This window comes from Carassius gibelio, chromosome B22 (assembly GCF_023724105.1).
Source record: "Carassius gibelio isolate Cgi1373 ecotype wild population from Czech Republic chromosome B22, carGib1.2-hapl.c, whole genome shotgun sequence".
Classification (NCBI taxonomy): domain Eukaryota; kingdom Metazoa; phylum Chordata; class Actinopteri; order Cypriniformes; family Cyprinidae; genus Carassius; species Carassius gibelio.
The window spans coordinates 5,611,926-5,630,185 of NC_068417.1; the positions used below are offsets into that span (position 1 = coordinate 5,611,926).

An 18,260-nucleotide genomic window follows, 5' to 3' on the forward strand; every position below is an offset into this window, starting at 1 on the left:
TAAAATGCTATTAAAATAATTAATTAATTTAAATAATTTAATATAAATAATTTAAAAGCTTGTTAACCTTTAACTACCATTTAGCATTAAACATTTTTAACGTTGTTTCATTAAAACAACTGACCTTATTTCAGCCATATTTCAATGTTGAAAGTTGGTCATGTGCTGGAAGTTTTTCAACAGTTCATCTTTAAACGTTGAATCAACGTTGTTTCAACGTTGAAACCACAATTGACCTTATTTCAACCATATTTCAACATTGAAAGTTGGTCATGTGCTGGATGTTTTTCAACCATTCAGCTTTAAACGTTGAATCAACGTTGTTTCAACGTTGAAACCACAACTGACCTTATTTCAACCATATTTCAACATTGAAAGTTGGTCATGTGCTGGATGTTTTTCAACCATTCAGCTTTAAACGTTGAATCAACGTTGTTTCAACGTTGAAACCACAACTGACCTTATTTCAACCATATTTCAACGTTGAAGGTCGGTCATGTGCCGGCTGGGAATGTAAGAGGACTGTGTTAAAGCGAATTTAGGCTTGTGACTGTGAGTGACACTTTAATAATAATTAGTTCGGCTATTAAGCGATTTGTCATTTGCCTGTGTGGCAGTGAAGGATTTAATTCGGTTTGTTATCATTTTTGTTTGACAGGCAGCTGTTAATTTCTGTTAGATCATTGGCTGGCTGGTTGTTCATCATTTCTAAATGGATTTAAATCTGCAAGCCTGTTTAAGGTTGTGTTTACAAGTAAGCATACTTGTACTTTGATAACTGCATTATGTAAAGTTAAAGAAAAATCAGGAGTTATCTTGTGGTGCTCATAATATACAGTAGCCTAGGCTACCCGGGCTGGGTAGGTGCGAATTTTGATTAATAATATGTTCTGTGATACTAAATAAATAAAACGCCATGTGGAATAGCCGATTGCTGACTGTCTTTCCTGTTATTGTTATCCTGCAGTGTTAATTTAGTCGGATGACTGACGTTATTCATTGTCGGGAGTCACGACTTCTAGGTGCATTTAAAGGGGCCAGGGGCTGTGTCTGTCGTGTGAGCCGCTGCAAACGGCTTTTAATTTTTGGTAACGCATGAGTACTCTAACGCGTTACTTTTATGAATAGGTAACGCTGTATCATAACTGATTACTTTTAATTGATGGTAACGTTGTAACCTAACTAACTACTTTCCAAAGTAACTATACCCAACACTGTTCCCTTCATCATGGGCAACAAACTGTGTTGAGTCATATTTATATCTGACAGTTTTCACAGCCCACCCTTTTCTATTATTATGTCATGCCTCATATAGCTTTTGACAGGACATTGTTAGGTCATTTGATGAGAAATGGACAAATGAGAAAGATATGCTTTAATAATAACAATAATAATAATAATAACAACAACAACATATTTCTTTGATTTATTTTACTTAAACCCCAATATAATGATGAACCTGCAACAACTTGCCATGATCTATTCCCCACTGTTAAGCATTAATCAAGGACAATTTATACACAGTGACTTCACTATTACTATTACAAATTCATGTAGTACTAAGAATCACAATATATTAAAAATAAATCTAATTAGCAAATGTAAAATGTAAAAATGTCCACCTCACCCCCTTATCCTTCTCCTCATGTGCTGGACATCAGTAATGTGCATGCTCTTGGTTTTAATGCAGTACAAAAACCACATTGATCATTCCTGGCACATTGTCAATTCCAGAGGATGCTACAGAGTCTGTGAACGTATAAGCTGTAATTTCACTTTGCTCACATATGTTGGGTAATACATAGATTTTACATGCCAAATTTTACCGTTTATGATGTATGCAAGCTAATAATGTTAACTGTAGGCCTAAACGTCACAAAAGCCATGGTAGAGTTACTGTCATTATTATAAACAAATATCAGCACGTGACACATATTTTGACATGGTAGATAAAACAAAGACCTCTAGTGTGTTGACAACACAGAAAGATTACAAAGGTTACTTAAGGATCAAAGATGTTTTATTATCATTCCATAAAACAATGAATGAAAATGTAGAAATGAGACAAAATCAGAAAACAATGACCACAATAACACCATAACATAGAGAAAAAAAAAACAGATTACAATTAACACAAATAAGGACAATCTGTAATAATAAGTAAAGTATAAAAACTAAATCATTTTATCATTGAATTGATGGTTATAACAATAAGGGTAAATGTTCAATTTAGCACAGCTTTCAGATTGGTTATGGAACCTTCAGTCCAAGCTATAGCAGAATTGTCATTAGTTTTTTCTGCGCGACACACATCCTCTTTAAATGCTGGGTTTATGAGACCTCCAACCTCGATGATGTGGTTATACAGCTCCTGGACCAATGGCAACAAATATCCATCAGCACAGCAAGAAATACCAATCACAGATGCAGGTTAGAGGTACTGTATACTGGGCTTAGAAGAATTTTATTGAGAAGACTTATCTGTGCCAAAGGCCATGTGAGTTCGACCATGAAGAAACTCATGTCAAAATGTATTTTTCTAGAAATCATTGATACTGGACTGAACAAAAGAATGTTATCTAAACAATGATGTAAACACATGTACGGAAATTGGATGTTGCACATTGAACTCTTCTTCTCTTTTTATTTCCAATCTTTTGTTATGACGCAGCACCGCACTAAGCATTTTAAAGCTTGTCATACTCTGATTCTGTATGTGACAAACTGAATTGTGAATTGCATTTCAACATAAAGAGTCCAGGTGCTACAATGATCTTCTTGCCATTGACAAGACACTTTAAAGCTGGTTATCTTACATCCTCGGTTTAATCTTCTGAAAGTTCAGAGTCACTATGGTATTCATCCGAATCACTTTCAAAGTTCACTTCTGTTCCAGTCAGAACTTGAATATAACAGTTCTTTGTGTGCTTCAGTATTTTGTTGATGGCTTGTGTGCTCTTCATCATTAAGCTCTGCAGACCTTGGATTCCCTCTTTACTCAGGCCCCACATCTCACCTTATATACGGGAAAAAAAAAATATTACAGACTTTCAGAAACATACCGGTAAATATAATGCATGTCAAGTATAACTTAAAATACATACTTGATGTCCCACTGCAAAGCTGGGATGACATCTCCTTTAGAGTGTCTGCACGGGTGCAAAGAAATTTCCAGTGTTTTTTCATCTCAGCAATGAGAATCCTCTTCTCCTCCTCAAGTCTCCTTACTGCCATCACTGTGTCAAATGCCTTTCTCTTTGTCCTTAGATCTACAGAGTCTGGAATACATAAATCAGTTGATTTTAAGATTAGTATTTAAATGTTTTCTTTGATTATCTGGGTGAACATTGCTAAAAAAAAAAAATTGTGCTACTTTGAGACGTATTTCACATTGTCAATGGACTTGTGTACATACCACCATGTGGAAGCTGCCATGGCCAAAGGGTGTCGTCTGAAAGAATGGTGTCCAAGTCCAGGTTTTCTGCATTAGGGACCATGGTATTATATTGATCCACCACAGAATTTAAACATTTCTTTTCCTCCCTGATCTTTTGGCGTATCCGGGCACGACCTTTGCAGCTATCATTGTCTTTATAAAGACGTTGGGACCTCCTTTTAATACTGGTGACCAGCTCCTCAGTTCGTCTGGCCACAACAGCAACATCAGCATCATTTGGGGATGTTGTTGCTGAGCAGAATAGAAGTAGGAAAAATGCTTCTTAATTCCATGAAATAGTATAATTTCTGGCCAGTGGGCCCAAACAACCTTTTCTGTAACTAAGTGGCAACCCTACTGGATAAGGCTATGTATCCTACAGGTTGAAGGCTATGTGCATTTGCAACAAACAATTAAAAGCTTGAAAAGAAATTAAAGTTTTAAAGATGCTAAAATAAGTTATGCGTCTATGATAACACAAAACTAGACAGAAATAACTTTATCCTTGCTTCCCATCAGGTGACACATTAGTTGACACTGTGTTTCACCAATAATTCAACGAACACAAAAATAATGCATTAAGCAGTATACCAAACTGCATTTTATACCTTCTGCCCACTCATTGACATCAGTGATCCAGCCCTCCAGTTGATCATCTGTAACTGCCATTTCAGTTTTCATGGCCTCCAAGTTATGCAACTGTCTTTGCAGAGCTATTGTGGCCTTCAAACAGAAATAACAAATGATGAAGCAGAGACAGACAGTAGTAATGCCTTAAACTGTGTTGATAAGGAATGTACAGCATATAACAATAAAAACGCCATGGAATCTATATGATAATGAATACACTAGGGTTTGTGCAAAATATTTCAATTATGCTTGCTCATGTTCTGTCACATCCATAACCTGAAATTGTCCCTATATGGTACGCAATGATGTATGTGTGTGTGTGTGTGTGTGTGTGTATGTCTACGTATGTATGTATATGTATTATATATATATATATATATATATATATATATATATACACATTATATATATATATATATATATATATATATACATATATACATATATATATATAGAGAGAGAGAGAGAGAGAGAGTGTGTATGTATGCATGTAGTAGTGCTGTCAAAAAGAAAAACCATAATAAAAGTTGCTATGCAATTCTGTCAACCGTACAAAGGCAGTGAGATATGCAGCACTGAATTTAAATAAACCTGATAAAATGTCTTTAAAACTATATGCTCTGGAACATATAATAGTTTATTGAGACCAAAGACTGGCCTTTAGATTTACCAAGCATGAAATACAGTATATATATATATATATATATACAGTATTGTTCAAAATAATAGCAGTACAATGTGACTAACCAGAATAATCAAGGTTTTTCGTATATTTTTTTATTGCTACGTGGCAAACAAGTTACCAGTAGGTTCAGTAGATTGTCAGAAAACAAACAAGACCCAGCATTCATGATATGCACGCTCTTAAGGCTGTGCAATTGGGCAATTAGTTGAATTAGTTGAAAGGGGTGTGTTCAAAAAAATAGCAGTGTGGCATTCAATCACTGAGGTCATCAATTTTGTGAAGAAACAGTTGTGAATCAGGTGGCCCCTATTTAAGGATGAAGCCAACACTTGTTGAACATGCATTTGAAAGCTGAGGAAAATGGGTCGTTCAAGACATTGTTCAGAAGAACAGCGTACTTTGATTAAAAAGTTGATTAGAGAGGGGAAAACCTATAAAGAGGTGCAAAAAATGATAGGCTGTTCAGCTAAAATGATCTCCAATGCCTTAAAATGGAGAGCAAAACCAGAGAGACGTGGAAGAAAACGGAAGACAACCATCAAAATGGATAGAAGAATAACCAGAATGGCAAAGGCTCAGCCAATGATCACCTCCAGGATGATCAAAGACAGTCTGGAGTTACCTGTAAGTACTGTGACAGTTAGAAGACGTCTGTGTGAAGCTAATCTATTTTCAAGAATCCCCCGCAAAGTCCCTCTGTTAAAAAAAAGGCATGTGCAGAAGAGGTTACAATTTGCCAAAGAACACATCAACTGGCCTAAAGAGAAATGGAGGAACATTTTGTGGACTGATGAGAGTAAAATTGTTCTTTTTGGGTCCAAGGGCCACAGGCAGTTTGTGAGACGACCCCCAAACTCTGAATTCAAGCCACAGTACACAGTGAAGACAGTGAAGCATGGAGGTGCAAGCATCATGATATGGGCATGTTTCTCCTACTATGGTGTTGGGCCTATTTATCGCATACCAGGGATCATGGATCAGTTTGCATATGTTAAAATACTTGAAGAGGTCATGTTGCCCTATGCTGAAGAGGACATGCCCTTGAAATGGTTGTTTCAACAAGACAATGACCCAAAACACACTAGTAAACGGGCAAAGTCTTGGTTCCAAACCAACAAAATTAATGTTATGGAGTGGCCAGCCCAATCTCCAGACCTTAATCCAATTGAGAACTTGTGGGGTGATATCAAAAATGCTGTTTCTGAAGCAAAACCAAGAAATGTGAATGAATTGTGGAATGTTGTTAAAGAATCATGGAGTGGAATAACAGCTGAGAGGTGCCACAAGTTGGTTGACTCCATGCCACACAGATGTCAAGCAGTTTTAAAAAACTGTGGTCATACAACTAAATATTAGTTTAGTGATTCACAGGATTGCTAAATCCCAGAAAAAAAAATGTTTGTAAAAAATAGTTTTTACAGTCAAAGGTAGACACTGCTATATATATATACACACACAAACACACACACACACAGTGCTGAATGAACATTTTTGAACCCTTTACAATTTCAATTTTAAAATATGATCAATATGTGCTACACATAAATATGTAACACTGGGTCATTTTTCTCAAATAAATGACAGAAAATATCTTTGTCTACTTTCAGGAATCATGTGATAATCTGATGATGTTATGGGTCATATTTATGCAGAAATGTAGAAAATTGCAAAGGTATAACAAACTTTAAATCAGCACTGTGTGTGTGTATGTGTCACATATATATTAGTTCAACACATTAGCTCTATTATTAATATATTAGTTATTACTTATTTAGACATTTGGTGGCAGAGTATGCAGCATATTTAAATAAAATCATCTTGGCAAGCCTCCCACACAAAACTGCTGACTTTAAAACTGCATTTATTGCAGAGGTTGCATTAACAGAAACATTTCCATCATTTACTGAATTTTTTTAAATACTGACAGATGATTCAAAGTGTTTTCGGTCATTTTGGTCTATTGCTTCACGCTACATGGTAAATTCTGCTAATAGACTAAAGTTTGTTGTGAAATCACTAGAGTTAGAGTTTAGAGTTCACTGATGGATAAAAATCACAACAGAAAATGTATGATTTACATCATTTACAATTGACATATATCAAATAGCCTCTGAAGAAATATCTGATGATGTTTTGGTTCATATTTATGCAGAAATATAGAAAATTACAGTATACATTGTGTGTGTGTGTGTGTGTGTGTGTGTGTATAACTTATATATATATATAACACTTATATATTGTAACACTTAAAACATTGAAAATGTCACAAAAAGAAATAAACTAAATATTAACTCATCATATCTCCCACATATGATGCCAGGGGCGCAACTATCCAGTGTTAGAGGGGTATGCAGAAACACATTTTGAAATAATAAATGTTTATTTTAAAGTATATCAGCCTGCCATAATTATGGTATATATGTACATGCACATAATTATTATTATTTTTTTACCTAACTATGAGCAACAGCAAAAATAAATACAATAGAGTAACGATTATTAGAAGTAAACTTGATTTTTAGTTTCTTTTTAGTTTTTTTAGTGATGTCTAGCATTAGTTTTTATGTACAGAAATTGAATAAAGTAATCAAATGTAAAACAGAATTTCATATTTGACTGAATAAATTAAAGATTGTTCTTTATTAAACTTACAGAAGCTTTTAAATCAAGAGCACTGAGTGATTTCTTTGTTGTTGCTGTTCGATCTATATATATATATATATATATATATATATATATATATATATATATATATATATATAATATTCATAATCAGTTCATCTTTAGTAGTAAATTACTCCACTGGCATAAAGATACGGTCACCAACTATGATAGCATATTAGTCTGATGTAAATAAGTTATTCTGCTGTTGATTGCACTTCTTGTACTTTATTGTCTAATTAAGGTCAGAATATAGGCTATAATTTAATTCCTTAAACATATTAGTATAGTTTATTGTAGGTTTTTGATATGTGTGTTTTCATGTAAATGTTTAATGTCTACTCTCTTTCGAACACACATTTAGCAGTCAGTTGTGTTTATAACAGACATCAGCAGAACGTGGCTTCTCTTGAACATACGTCAGCACACACAGCAGATATTTAGGTTGGAACAGGCAAGACCAAAACAGATCTAAAACAACAAGCGCACGACCCTGTCCAAGATGATACTACTTTTAGTTGCTCTTTTCCTTGGGAACATTCCTTCATTTGCTTTCTCTGCATCATCGCAGCCAAGTAAGTATTTTATAACTGCACTATTTTGAAATTTAATTTTTTTTCCCCATTAGTTTGATTGGAGTTGGGTTTGTAGAATTTTTTTAAATTTCTTCCTCTTCTTGTGGTTTAATATGCTCTTTAAAACTATGGAAGTATGTGGTTCTTCAACAGTTAAGATGTTAAAATCGAATATGTTAACGTATATATGTCTCCCGATGGCAATCATTTAAACCGCAGAAGTGATACTCCTCAGGAAATTGTGAAATTTTCCAGTAACCCGTCGCCTGAAGAGTTGACAATATTCAGATGCTTATTTTCCAGAAAGGCTTCTCTGTGACCGTGATGTGCTCACACAACCAAAGACAGTTTGACACAACTTGAGCTTACAACACTTTCAGTTCAGTTTCTCCATATAATGACTAAATCAAAATGTTCTAAATATTTTTATTTAATTTTAACCAGAAAGCCTGTATAAAATTGTGATTTAGACTGGAAATGTACATATTTCCTGTATGTAGATATTTCTTTGCAGTCCTTACAGACAGAGCATATAGCTGTACTGTGACATTTATAAATTACATAATTCATTATAATGAAAAATAAATAAAAGTGCATTTAAGTGTTAACTATCTTGTTTTTCTCTTCTCTTCTTTACCCAGATATTAATTGTCTTATCATAAATCTGGACTATGTTAACTGCACATGGACTGAGCATGAGCACAATTACAGTTTCAGGAGCAGGTGCATATGTTAAAATAGAAAGGCTGCATTTTTGGATGAAAGTTTCAGAACTGACAACAGCATGTGTTTTCTTTCTTAGGTTTACTCCTAGAGAAACTCTGGATTGTCCAGAATATCTCAGGATTGATGGTGTTAACGTGGGCTGTGTATTCCCCTACAAAACACCACAGCGGTTTAATACATTAGAAACACGGCTGTACAGTGACGATGGAGGTTTGGTGACAGAGCAGGAGCATAATCTCAAATCATATGGTATTAGAAATGATTCATATTTATTATGACTTGACCATAATTGACCAGTTGATGAATTAAAACTGTATTGTGTTGCTAATCAGTGAAGCTTTCCCCTCCAATCAACCTGTCTGTGGTGGAGAAAAAAGACACTGAACTGTGGCTATACTGGGATTTTACAAAGAACAGCGGCTGCTTTGAGAGTGAAGTTCGTTACAGGACAGACAACAATGTGTGGAAGGTAGGACATTTGTTTTATGAAACTAAACCTAGCCACATTTGAAGCACATCACAAGGACATTGTATAGGTTTTAATTTCATATGGCCCCGAATGGCTTAATGATTTATGAGAAACATACTGAAATCACATTTAAATAAATGTACAAAAGTGGTTTTATATACACAGAAATCATATCGAATGCAACTAAAGTGACTACTTTAATGTTTTTGAAATTAAATAATACTTCATTTAATTTTAAAATGAAATTAATTAATTTTGCATTGTGATCTGTAAATAGTATGTTCTTGTTATATGAAACGATGGGGACACTTTTTGTAAACTAAGACAACAAAAATAACTTATTTATTCAGTAATTCATTTGTCAACAGTCTCCTCTGTGTCTCTCAATATGCTGCATATGATTTTCTGTATCATCCACACCACAAGGATGTGCTGTTTTATTTCAAATCAAAGCTAAAAACATGTAGAAACTAAACTGTGCAACAACGTTGACAAAAGAATTACTGAATTAAGTCGTTATTTTAGTTTTCTTCACTTACAAAAAGTGTCCTCATCGTTTCATATAACCCAGATTGCACGTCTGATGGCAGATGGAGTATTCTGATGATGACTTTCATACCTTTTCTAGACCTTGACACTGTTATTTACTTGTCAGTCTATGGGACAGTCTCAAGCCTTCCGGTTTTCATCTAAAATATCTTAAATTGTGTTCTGAAGATGAAGAAAGCTTTTACAGGTTTGGAACAACATGAGGGTAAGTGATTAATGACAAAATGTTCAGTTTGGGGTGGATTAATCCTTTAATGAATGACGGGCATACTTCTTTACATTATAATTGGCTTTTCCTGGTGTATATGACCAATATTAAATAATTTAGAAGAATTTTAAGAATTGGAATGTTTTGCAGAATGTAGACTGATTTTATTGTACCTTTCTATTGGTCTTGAGAAATCATTCTAATATGCTGATTTGCTGCTCAAGGAACATTTCTGATTATTTTCAATGTTTAAAACAATTGTGCTGCTTCATATTTTATGGTGTAAGTTTAAAAACATAGCCTTTATAAATTAATACTTTCTTTTAACAAGGTTGCATTAAATTAATTTAAGTGACATTAAGGATATTTATAGACTACTTATTATAGATTATTTATATTTCAAATATATGTTGTTCTTTACCAAATAAAGTTTCACATATTTTAATAGATAATAGGAAATATATTACTTTTCTAATCACTGCACTTGAAAACAAAGGTATTCACATTTACAATATTTCTAGACAGAATAAATTTGACAATTATTAGTATTAGTAGTACTATTTTTTTTAACAAATTACTTACAGAAGAAGTCCTGAATAGAGCTTTACAAACATTCACTCCTAAATTTAATTGTGATGAATAACATTGCAATAAGAAATTTGAAAAGGCCAGTAGTAGTTTGTATCGCTGAAAAGTAATGTTTGTCGTTTAACATTTTCTTATCGTAAACAGATTTGGCAATTTTTGCCGAATTGTCTCGCCATTCAGCTGCTTACATCTTACCTCAGCTTGCATTCAAGTGGTGCACTGCTCAGCTTCTGTGAACAGTAAATCCTGCCTTCTTCGATTTGATTGGCTAATTCAAACATTTTGACATTGACGAGCGCTTTTGAGCCAGTACACTGAGCCGGAGCACACTAAATTAATTTGAATATTTGACTCAAGTGGGCCATGCAGGCCATTCATCTGGCCCGATGGACGTACATTTTTTATAATTTATTTTATATATATATATATATATATATATATATATATATATATATATATATATATATATATATATTTATGCAATGGGCCAGCCCACATTAGTCAAAGTCCCGCTGGGAAAATCCCAGTGCTCCAGATGGCCAGTCCATCACTGATTGTGTGAATTATTCAATGACTCAGTCATGAGAACATGCCACTTGTTTCTTTCCTGTAGTGATCATTGTAAAAGACAGTCACTAGTCTCCACCTATCAGCTTAATGATGTTACATGTGGAATAATACATTCAGTACAAATTCCACAAATAATAATAATAGAGTCATTAGCATTTTTAAAAATGAACTTGTTACTATGCCATATGTTATATCTTGTTGGAGCTGTTTATTAAATGTTAAAGTGATTTGCTGAGATAACAGAGAATGTCCCTGTGCTTGACGACTAGACTAATGAATTTCAAAGACCATGTTGTGCAAATTGTTCTTGTAATGCTTTTTCAACCTGTGGTCGTCTGACAACCAAATTCAAAACGGCAAAGTTTTCTCTTCCCTAGAACACCGCTCCAGGCCCCAGGACCTCCTTCAGTTTGCCTTTTCCCTCCAAAAAACACTATGAGTTCAAGGTCAGGGCTCGTATACAGTCCTCCTGTGGAGAGTCCAAGTTTTGGAGTGACTGGAGTGAGCCTGTCTACTGGGGATCTTAAAAGACCTACGACACCTCAGGTAACTTATGTCCGTATTACACACACACACACACACACAAACACATGTTTGTTTTTGTGAAAAGTGGGGACATCCCATAGGCGTAATGGTTTTTATAATGTAGAAACTGTATATTCTATCGCCATTCACCAACCTTACACCTAACCCTAACCCTCACAGGAAACTTTGTGCATTTTTACTTTCTCAAAAAAACCTCATTCTGTATGATTTATAAGCATTTTGAAAAATGGGGACATGGGTTATGTCCTCATAAGTCACCCTCTCCTTGTAATACCTGTGTCATACCCATGTCATTATACAAAGTTGTGTCCTGATATGTCACAAAAACATGCCCACACGTTCATGTTCATTCTCACACTTTCTCATAAAAAGCACTTACTAATAAAAAGCTTTCCTTAATACGTTTGTCCATTCTTCCAATTGATTCAAGTTCACAGTCACCCTGACTAGTACCATTTAAATTTTCAAGTAATTTTACTGTATATTTTTGGAGAAAATTAATGACAAAATCACTCTAAAAACAAAGTGCATTCTAGCATTTGCACCATTACCCATTTTCAAACACTCATTTTTTTTTTTTTTTAGGTTTGCTCATTCTTTCAATTGATTCCTGTTCACAGTCACCCTGACTATTACTGTAATAATTTTCAAATATTTTTATTGTACTGTTTCGTGGAAAATCAAAGGCAAATTCACCCCAAGCATCTAAATGCATAATCACTTTTTCATCATGTCCCATTTCAAACCCTCATAAAAACATTTTCTTTAGAGGTGTTCTCGTTCTTTCAGTTGATTCCTGCTCACAGTCACCCTGACTATTACTGTATTCATTTCCAAGTCATTTTACTGTATAGTATTGGAGAAAGTTAAAGGCAAATACCCCAAGCATGAGTGCATAAGACTTTTACATTGTCTCATATTCAAACCATCATAAAAATCTTTCCTTTTTAGGTTTGCTTGTTCTTTTAATTGATTACTGTTCAAAGTGATCCTGACTTTTTCAGAGTTAATTTTCAAATATTTTTACTTTATAGTTTGGAAGAAAATGAATGGCAAATTTACCCCAAACGTCTATGTGTACCTTTGCACTTTTACATCACGTCCCATTTTCAAACACTCATGAAAGTATTTCCTTTCTTATTTCAGAAAACATCTTAAGGAATAACAGCACTTTAGACACGCTGCAGTAAATCCCATCAGACTGCACAACAGTGCCTACTGTGGCTTCAACACCTGTCTTCTGCACAAAATAATAATAATAATAATAATAATTCTTCTCATATTAGCCTTTTGTTTAACTGGAGGAAACAAATTCCATATTTGCATTTGTATCTGTGAAATGTAATAACACAGTTTACATAACCCCTATCACAACTTATTTCTGTATTTGAGTCTTTATTAAACTCTTGTTTAAATTCATTAGGTTTTATTGCAGTCAATCAATCAATAGTCTACTGTTATTTTAAGGTGTCATTCAGTCTTGAAAGGTACCTAATAAACTGCATTATTATTATCATTAAATGATTATAGGAGTAAGCTGCAGCAGAGGCTGTGGAAGGATGACACCAAGGAGTTCTGCAGAGGCATGAGGCATGTAATTGGTTACAAGCTGTAGGTACAATAAAACAACAACAAGAAAAAACTCTCTCTCTTTCTCTCTCTTATCATCCATTTATTTCAGTGGGAATTAATCCTAACTTGGTTCACCAGAGGGAGCCACAAGATAACAATTCCTTTTGGGCCTCAGTTTAAAATGCAAATCATACAATAGATTGACTTGAAGTAAACAAATAATAATAATAATAATAATAATAAATGTCTGTACTTTAGTCTGTAATCTCAAAAATAACCTTATTTTTATATATCCCAATGATACTGAAAAGATTTCAGTTGTAAGACAGCTTGCTGTCAAATTAACTTTATATTTGTGTATTGTAATATAGTACATCACTTGTTACGGTTGATTGAGACAGATCTACACAAGATATTTTACAGCTCAATTCAGAAGCATAGCTTCTGGGAATACAACGTATGCATGAGCAAATGGGCCAGGGGGCCAGATTGGGGGCCCACCGAGTAAAATATTTTAATCAAAAGGGGGAATTAATTCGATCAATATATCGAATCCCAAATCAGCCAATCAGAAAAACAATCAGCTGTGCCATGTGATAATGATGTCATTAGGTCAGAGTGAGTTAGAGCTATCAGACTGCGCCATCTAGAGTTTCATACAAGAACTCTGTATTTCTGTCCAACATGTCTCACCCCTCATTGTCACGTATTGACGCTTGGTCATTGCCCCCTGATGTCGACATCCCCTTTGAGTCACTTTTCAACGTAGAGGACCATCCAATACACTTCAATGTTAATCCCTCACCTTCGGATTCTGACGCGAGGGGTCAACCAACGAGAGATAGGGCTGCGCTGGAAAGTTTCTCTTTTCATGGTCATAATCAGGTGAGTAGTGGTAAAATGAGAGGTTGGTAAACTGGTAATTCGGTGATCATCGTATATGGACTGCGCATTGTGTTATTGGATTTAAAAAGACTTTCAAAACGTGTTTGAATAGGCAGCGTTAGACTATTAAAAAATGTATGAAGCTGGAGTTGCTATGGGATTGACTCATTTTTGCAGCCAGTTGACGAATTACAGTTTAAGTCACTTCCTTGTTGGCTTCATGAGAGAGGGTGGGAGGTTGCCGCTTGGTTAAAAGACGGATTTAGATAACAGGTAAGGTTTCCACCCGTCTCATAAAATAGTTGATCTATTTATGAATTAAATTATGTGTTTTGGCCTAGATTGAATTCCATTTGTATAACCACAGTTTTACTATGAACACCATGGTTGAACTGTAGTTCGCAAAACCATGGTTAATTTGTGGTTGCCATGGTTAAACTATAGTAACAATGATTTTTTGGTTTAATTTGTAGCCATGCACATGAACAAAATACTATAGTAATTTATAGCAAATACTATAGTGTTTTTAATCCATGCTATAGTAAAGATCTTGAATGAATCTGTTGTAGTAATTCTATAGTTTCTGTGATAATATAACCATTATAGTTATATAAACTAATTACTTTACCCAATACTATAGGCTAATCTAAATAATACTAGATTACTTATCACAGTTTATCAGTTGGCTATAGTTAATACTACAGTATGCTGTAGCATTCATTAACAAAGTGTTGTGAACACTATAATATATACAGTATAATAGACTTTACTATAGTGGTTCAGAAACACTATAGTATTTATTATAAATTACTATAATATTTTTTATTTTCTTAAGGGATGCACAGTAACAACCACATATACCGTGCTTCACCTTAAATATAGTTTTACTCTGGTATTTTTATGTATGGTAACCACCACACTTGTTTACTCTTAGTTACTGTTTACTCTTTGTATTGACAGCACAGTGTAACACAGCACTTACCATTGTTTTACCACAGTGACTGTATTTTTATGTGGTATTTGTAGTTAAACAACAGTAACAACAACAGTTACCATGGTTTTACCACAGTAACTGTGTTTTTACTGTATAGTACGTGTAAAGTGCAGTAACCACAATGCTTGTTATGCCTTTAATACCTTTTTGTGAAGCGATTGTAATTCAGTATTTGTTTCTGTCTTGCAGTTATATCAGATCACATACTCCACAATAACCTGTAACCCAGTAGCTCTTTAAAGAAACCGTCTCTTGTAAAAGTTCTCTCAGGGTTTCCTTTCTTTTCCCTTTCTTTCCTTTCCTATTTTTCCAAACTATAATCCACGATTCATAAATGCACAGTTTTGCTCTCTCTCTTTCTGTGGTTCATCATGGCCTAGTTTTAAAACTCAGAATCAGATTCTGACCAATTCTGTCAGAAAGCTGCTGGAATTAACAGGGAACTTACCGTAAACTCGAAGCTCAATGCTGATCTTGAAGAAGCTGCCAAGGAGCCTGAACAAGTCCTTCAAAGAGTCAGCCCTTCACAGGTTCTGTTGAACACATTTAGTTTTAACCAATTAGCTTTAATCAACACATCCAGTGTTAGAATTGTGTAAGAGCTCTTGGGGGTCACCCCCCCCCCACCCAAAAAAACAACAACTGTATTTATTTATTTCATATAATATATAATTTAATTTACTTGTGAATTTCACTTTATTTTGTGTGTTTCAGAACATGTTTTTGAAACTGAGCATTTACTATATGTAAAATTAAATAAAAATCTATATACTTTGAACGATCTCTTGATTCACTATCAATTCACATAAATAGGCCTACTGTTCTTACTTTTCTTTTGTTAAATTCAGTATTTTCTTGCATTAATTAAGAATACACACTTGTGTGTGCTTATCGTGCGTCGAATCGGACACGTCTGACAGAAACGGTTCTTGACTCATGAACGAGTCAATCGTTCGTTCGTTATCTGGCTCGGCTCGGTGTTCATCTTCAGTTCTCTCTTCACAGCAGTTCAGTCAGTGTACTGTTTGAGTAAATGAATTACTCCAGGATATTGGTTTGTTTGTATTTTGTTATTTTATACATTTACAAGACTGTATACAGCCAATCAGCTCAAGTAGGAAAATACTTGAGAATTAAACAAGGTTTAATCCCAAAGAAGAGTAGTATCCATAACTACAAGCTCTACTCTTTTGCACAGTGGTAACGATTCCACTGTGCAACTTCGATGTTACAGAAACTCTTACAAATGTCAAATGTAACTGAACATTAAACGTTTATAGATGCCTCCCTTCACTCAAAAACATAAAGTAGCATTTAATTTCAAAATTTACTCTCCATATCCAGCCATATGCAAAGCATGCTGGGAACTAACAATCACCTCCAAAATAAAACTGCAAAATTGAGCTAATTCACTTAAATTAAATAGGCAGCCTTCTTTCCTTAATTATTTTAGTTTAATCAGTTCCCCAATTCAAGCACCAAAACTGCTCAAGTCTCCTAAAACAAAATGAGGAAAACGCATCTCTTGGTTTTATTAGTAAAAAGTCCTCATTATTTTCTATACAACACTGAATCACAATTTCTTTAATGAAATCCACACATTATTTTTAATTATCACCTTAATTTTTTTGATGGAAATTACAAGACCCATGATTCATTTTTTACAGTGTGACATAATTTAAATTGTTCGATGAACTAACCCTTTAATAAAACAAACCATTTAAACAAATCTGTAAAAATACCTGTAAAAATATACAGTAAAAAACTGTTGTCTTATTTCCTCCTTTTTCTATTTTAAGACACAAGACCAAAAGTATTCTGTGGTCGAACCAAACCTGTTCTTCTGGATAGACAGCTCAATAAACACGAGCAAAACAAATCTTCTTTTAAACTTATGTAATGTGTATGTAAATGATGACGTGTGTTGTGAGTGATCTGAAGAGATTATTACATGGCAGTATATTGGCAGCATATTTTATTTGTATATTGATTGCTTGATAACTCAAAGATTCAGCACTAGGTAATTAACACATGAGCCTAGCGAATAGTGATGGGAAGTTCGGATCATTTTACAGACTCAGACCTTTGAGTCTCATTCAGCAAAATGAACCAATAGTTTTTCGAGTAATTTTTCATTTTATCAAATATAATTAAAATGTTACGTGTGACTTCCCTAATGTCTACCAGTAGTTGCGCAAACGTTGATCAGACTACAAACAATACAAAACTATAGTGCTATAATAAACAGAAAAGATTAATTCATAGTTTACCTGGGTCTTCAGTCTATGAATAGCTCACCTCACCTCTAAAAATGTGGATAATCATGTTTTTTTTAGTGTACAGTCTTTTATTCCATCACATTACATCTAAGTATTTCAACAAACACTTTTATTATTCAATCATTTATACTTCTCATTTTTCAATTTTCTATTGCTTCATTACAACTGTACTGTCATTATTTAAGACAAATCTTTGGGTTTGAGTTAACCTAGTCTCGCATAGCCAGATCTATGTTAGCTTTCATTGGCTAAGGCCGTTTGACCAACATGTCAAACAACCAATCACAGTTTGTTTCGTTCAGTCACATTTCGGGGCGTGGGAATGTTTCTACAATAACAGAATAATGGTGTATAAAACTCTTTAAAGATTCTATGCCGCAAACTTTAAACATTTGAGATACTTTTAAATATCCAGCGTTGACCCTGATAAGCGCTCGTCATCACAGTTTTAAACACGACGGCTTTCTTCTTTCGTGAAGGGGTTTGGCGCCAAAGCATTTTTGTTTCCAGGCAGAACGTTAAAGAACCTGACACGCACGTCTCCCAGAAATCCTGTATAATTCAACCAATCTGATGACGACTTTTGTGTTCTATATGCATCAGACGTTTAACCAATGGTCCATGGTCTGAGACTGAGACCTATGCAGTCTGAGCCAGAAAGAGAATTGATTCATTCATCTCATGATTCTTCAGGTTTGTTAGTATCCAGCTGCAGACAAGCAGCTCCAGCAGTTTCAGAACCACAGCCACAGAGTGAGGGGCGGAGCTTATGCTCTTAACAGAGTAGCACCACCTTAATTAGCTTTTATTACACACAATAAGCTGTAATTTATGTATGTATGCATTTTATAATGTTATATTTAGCATTTCAAAAAATAATAATCTTG

General features: G+C 34.3%; 2 protein-coding genes and 1 long non-coding RNA gene across 4 annotated transcripts in view; 2 read left to right on the forward strand and 1 right to left on the reverse strand.

Annotated features, from left to right (window-relative positions):
• The window catches only part of LOC127987694 (uncharacterized), a 2,462,016-nt gene that overhangs the window by 1,151,595 nt on the left and 1,292,161 nt on the right, over nt 1–18,260 (forward strand). The gene's annotated exons all lie outside the window — the stretch shown is intronic.
• LOC127987779 (uncharacterized) overlaps nt 1–18,260 on the reverse strand; it is a 188,456-nt gene that overhangs the window by 152,715 nt on the left and 17,481 nt on the right. The gene's annotated exons all lie outside the window — the stretch shown is intronic.
• LOC127987757 (cytokine receptor common subunit gamma-like) lies at nt 7,663–13,300 on the forward strand. Of its 2 annotated transcripts, none has more exons than XM_052590162.1 (6): nt 7,663–7,987; nt 8,629–8,710; nt 8,790–8,962; nt 9,046–9,182; nt 11,475–11,643; nt 13,174–13,300. In XM_052590162.1, exons 1-5 carry the CDS (start codon nt 7,915–7,917, stop codon nt 11,622–11,624), a joined length of 615 nt encoding a protein of 204 aa, XP_052446122.1. In that variant the 5' UTR covers nt 7,663–7,914; the 3' UTR covers nt 11,625–11,643; nt 13,174–13,300. The 2 variants fall into 2 exon arrangements, with proteins under 2 accessions (XP_052446122.1, XP_052446121.1); XM_052590161.1 differs by lacking the exon at nt 13,174–13,300 and adding an exon at nt 12,790–13,062 and having other exon boundaries at nt 7,670–7,987.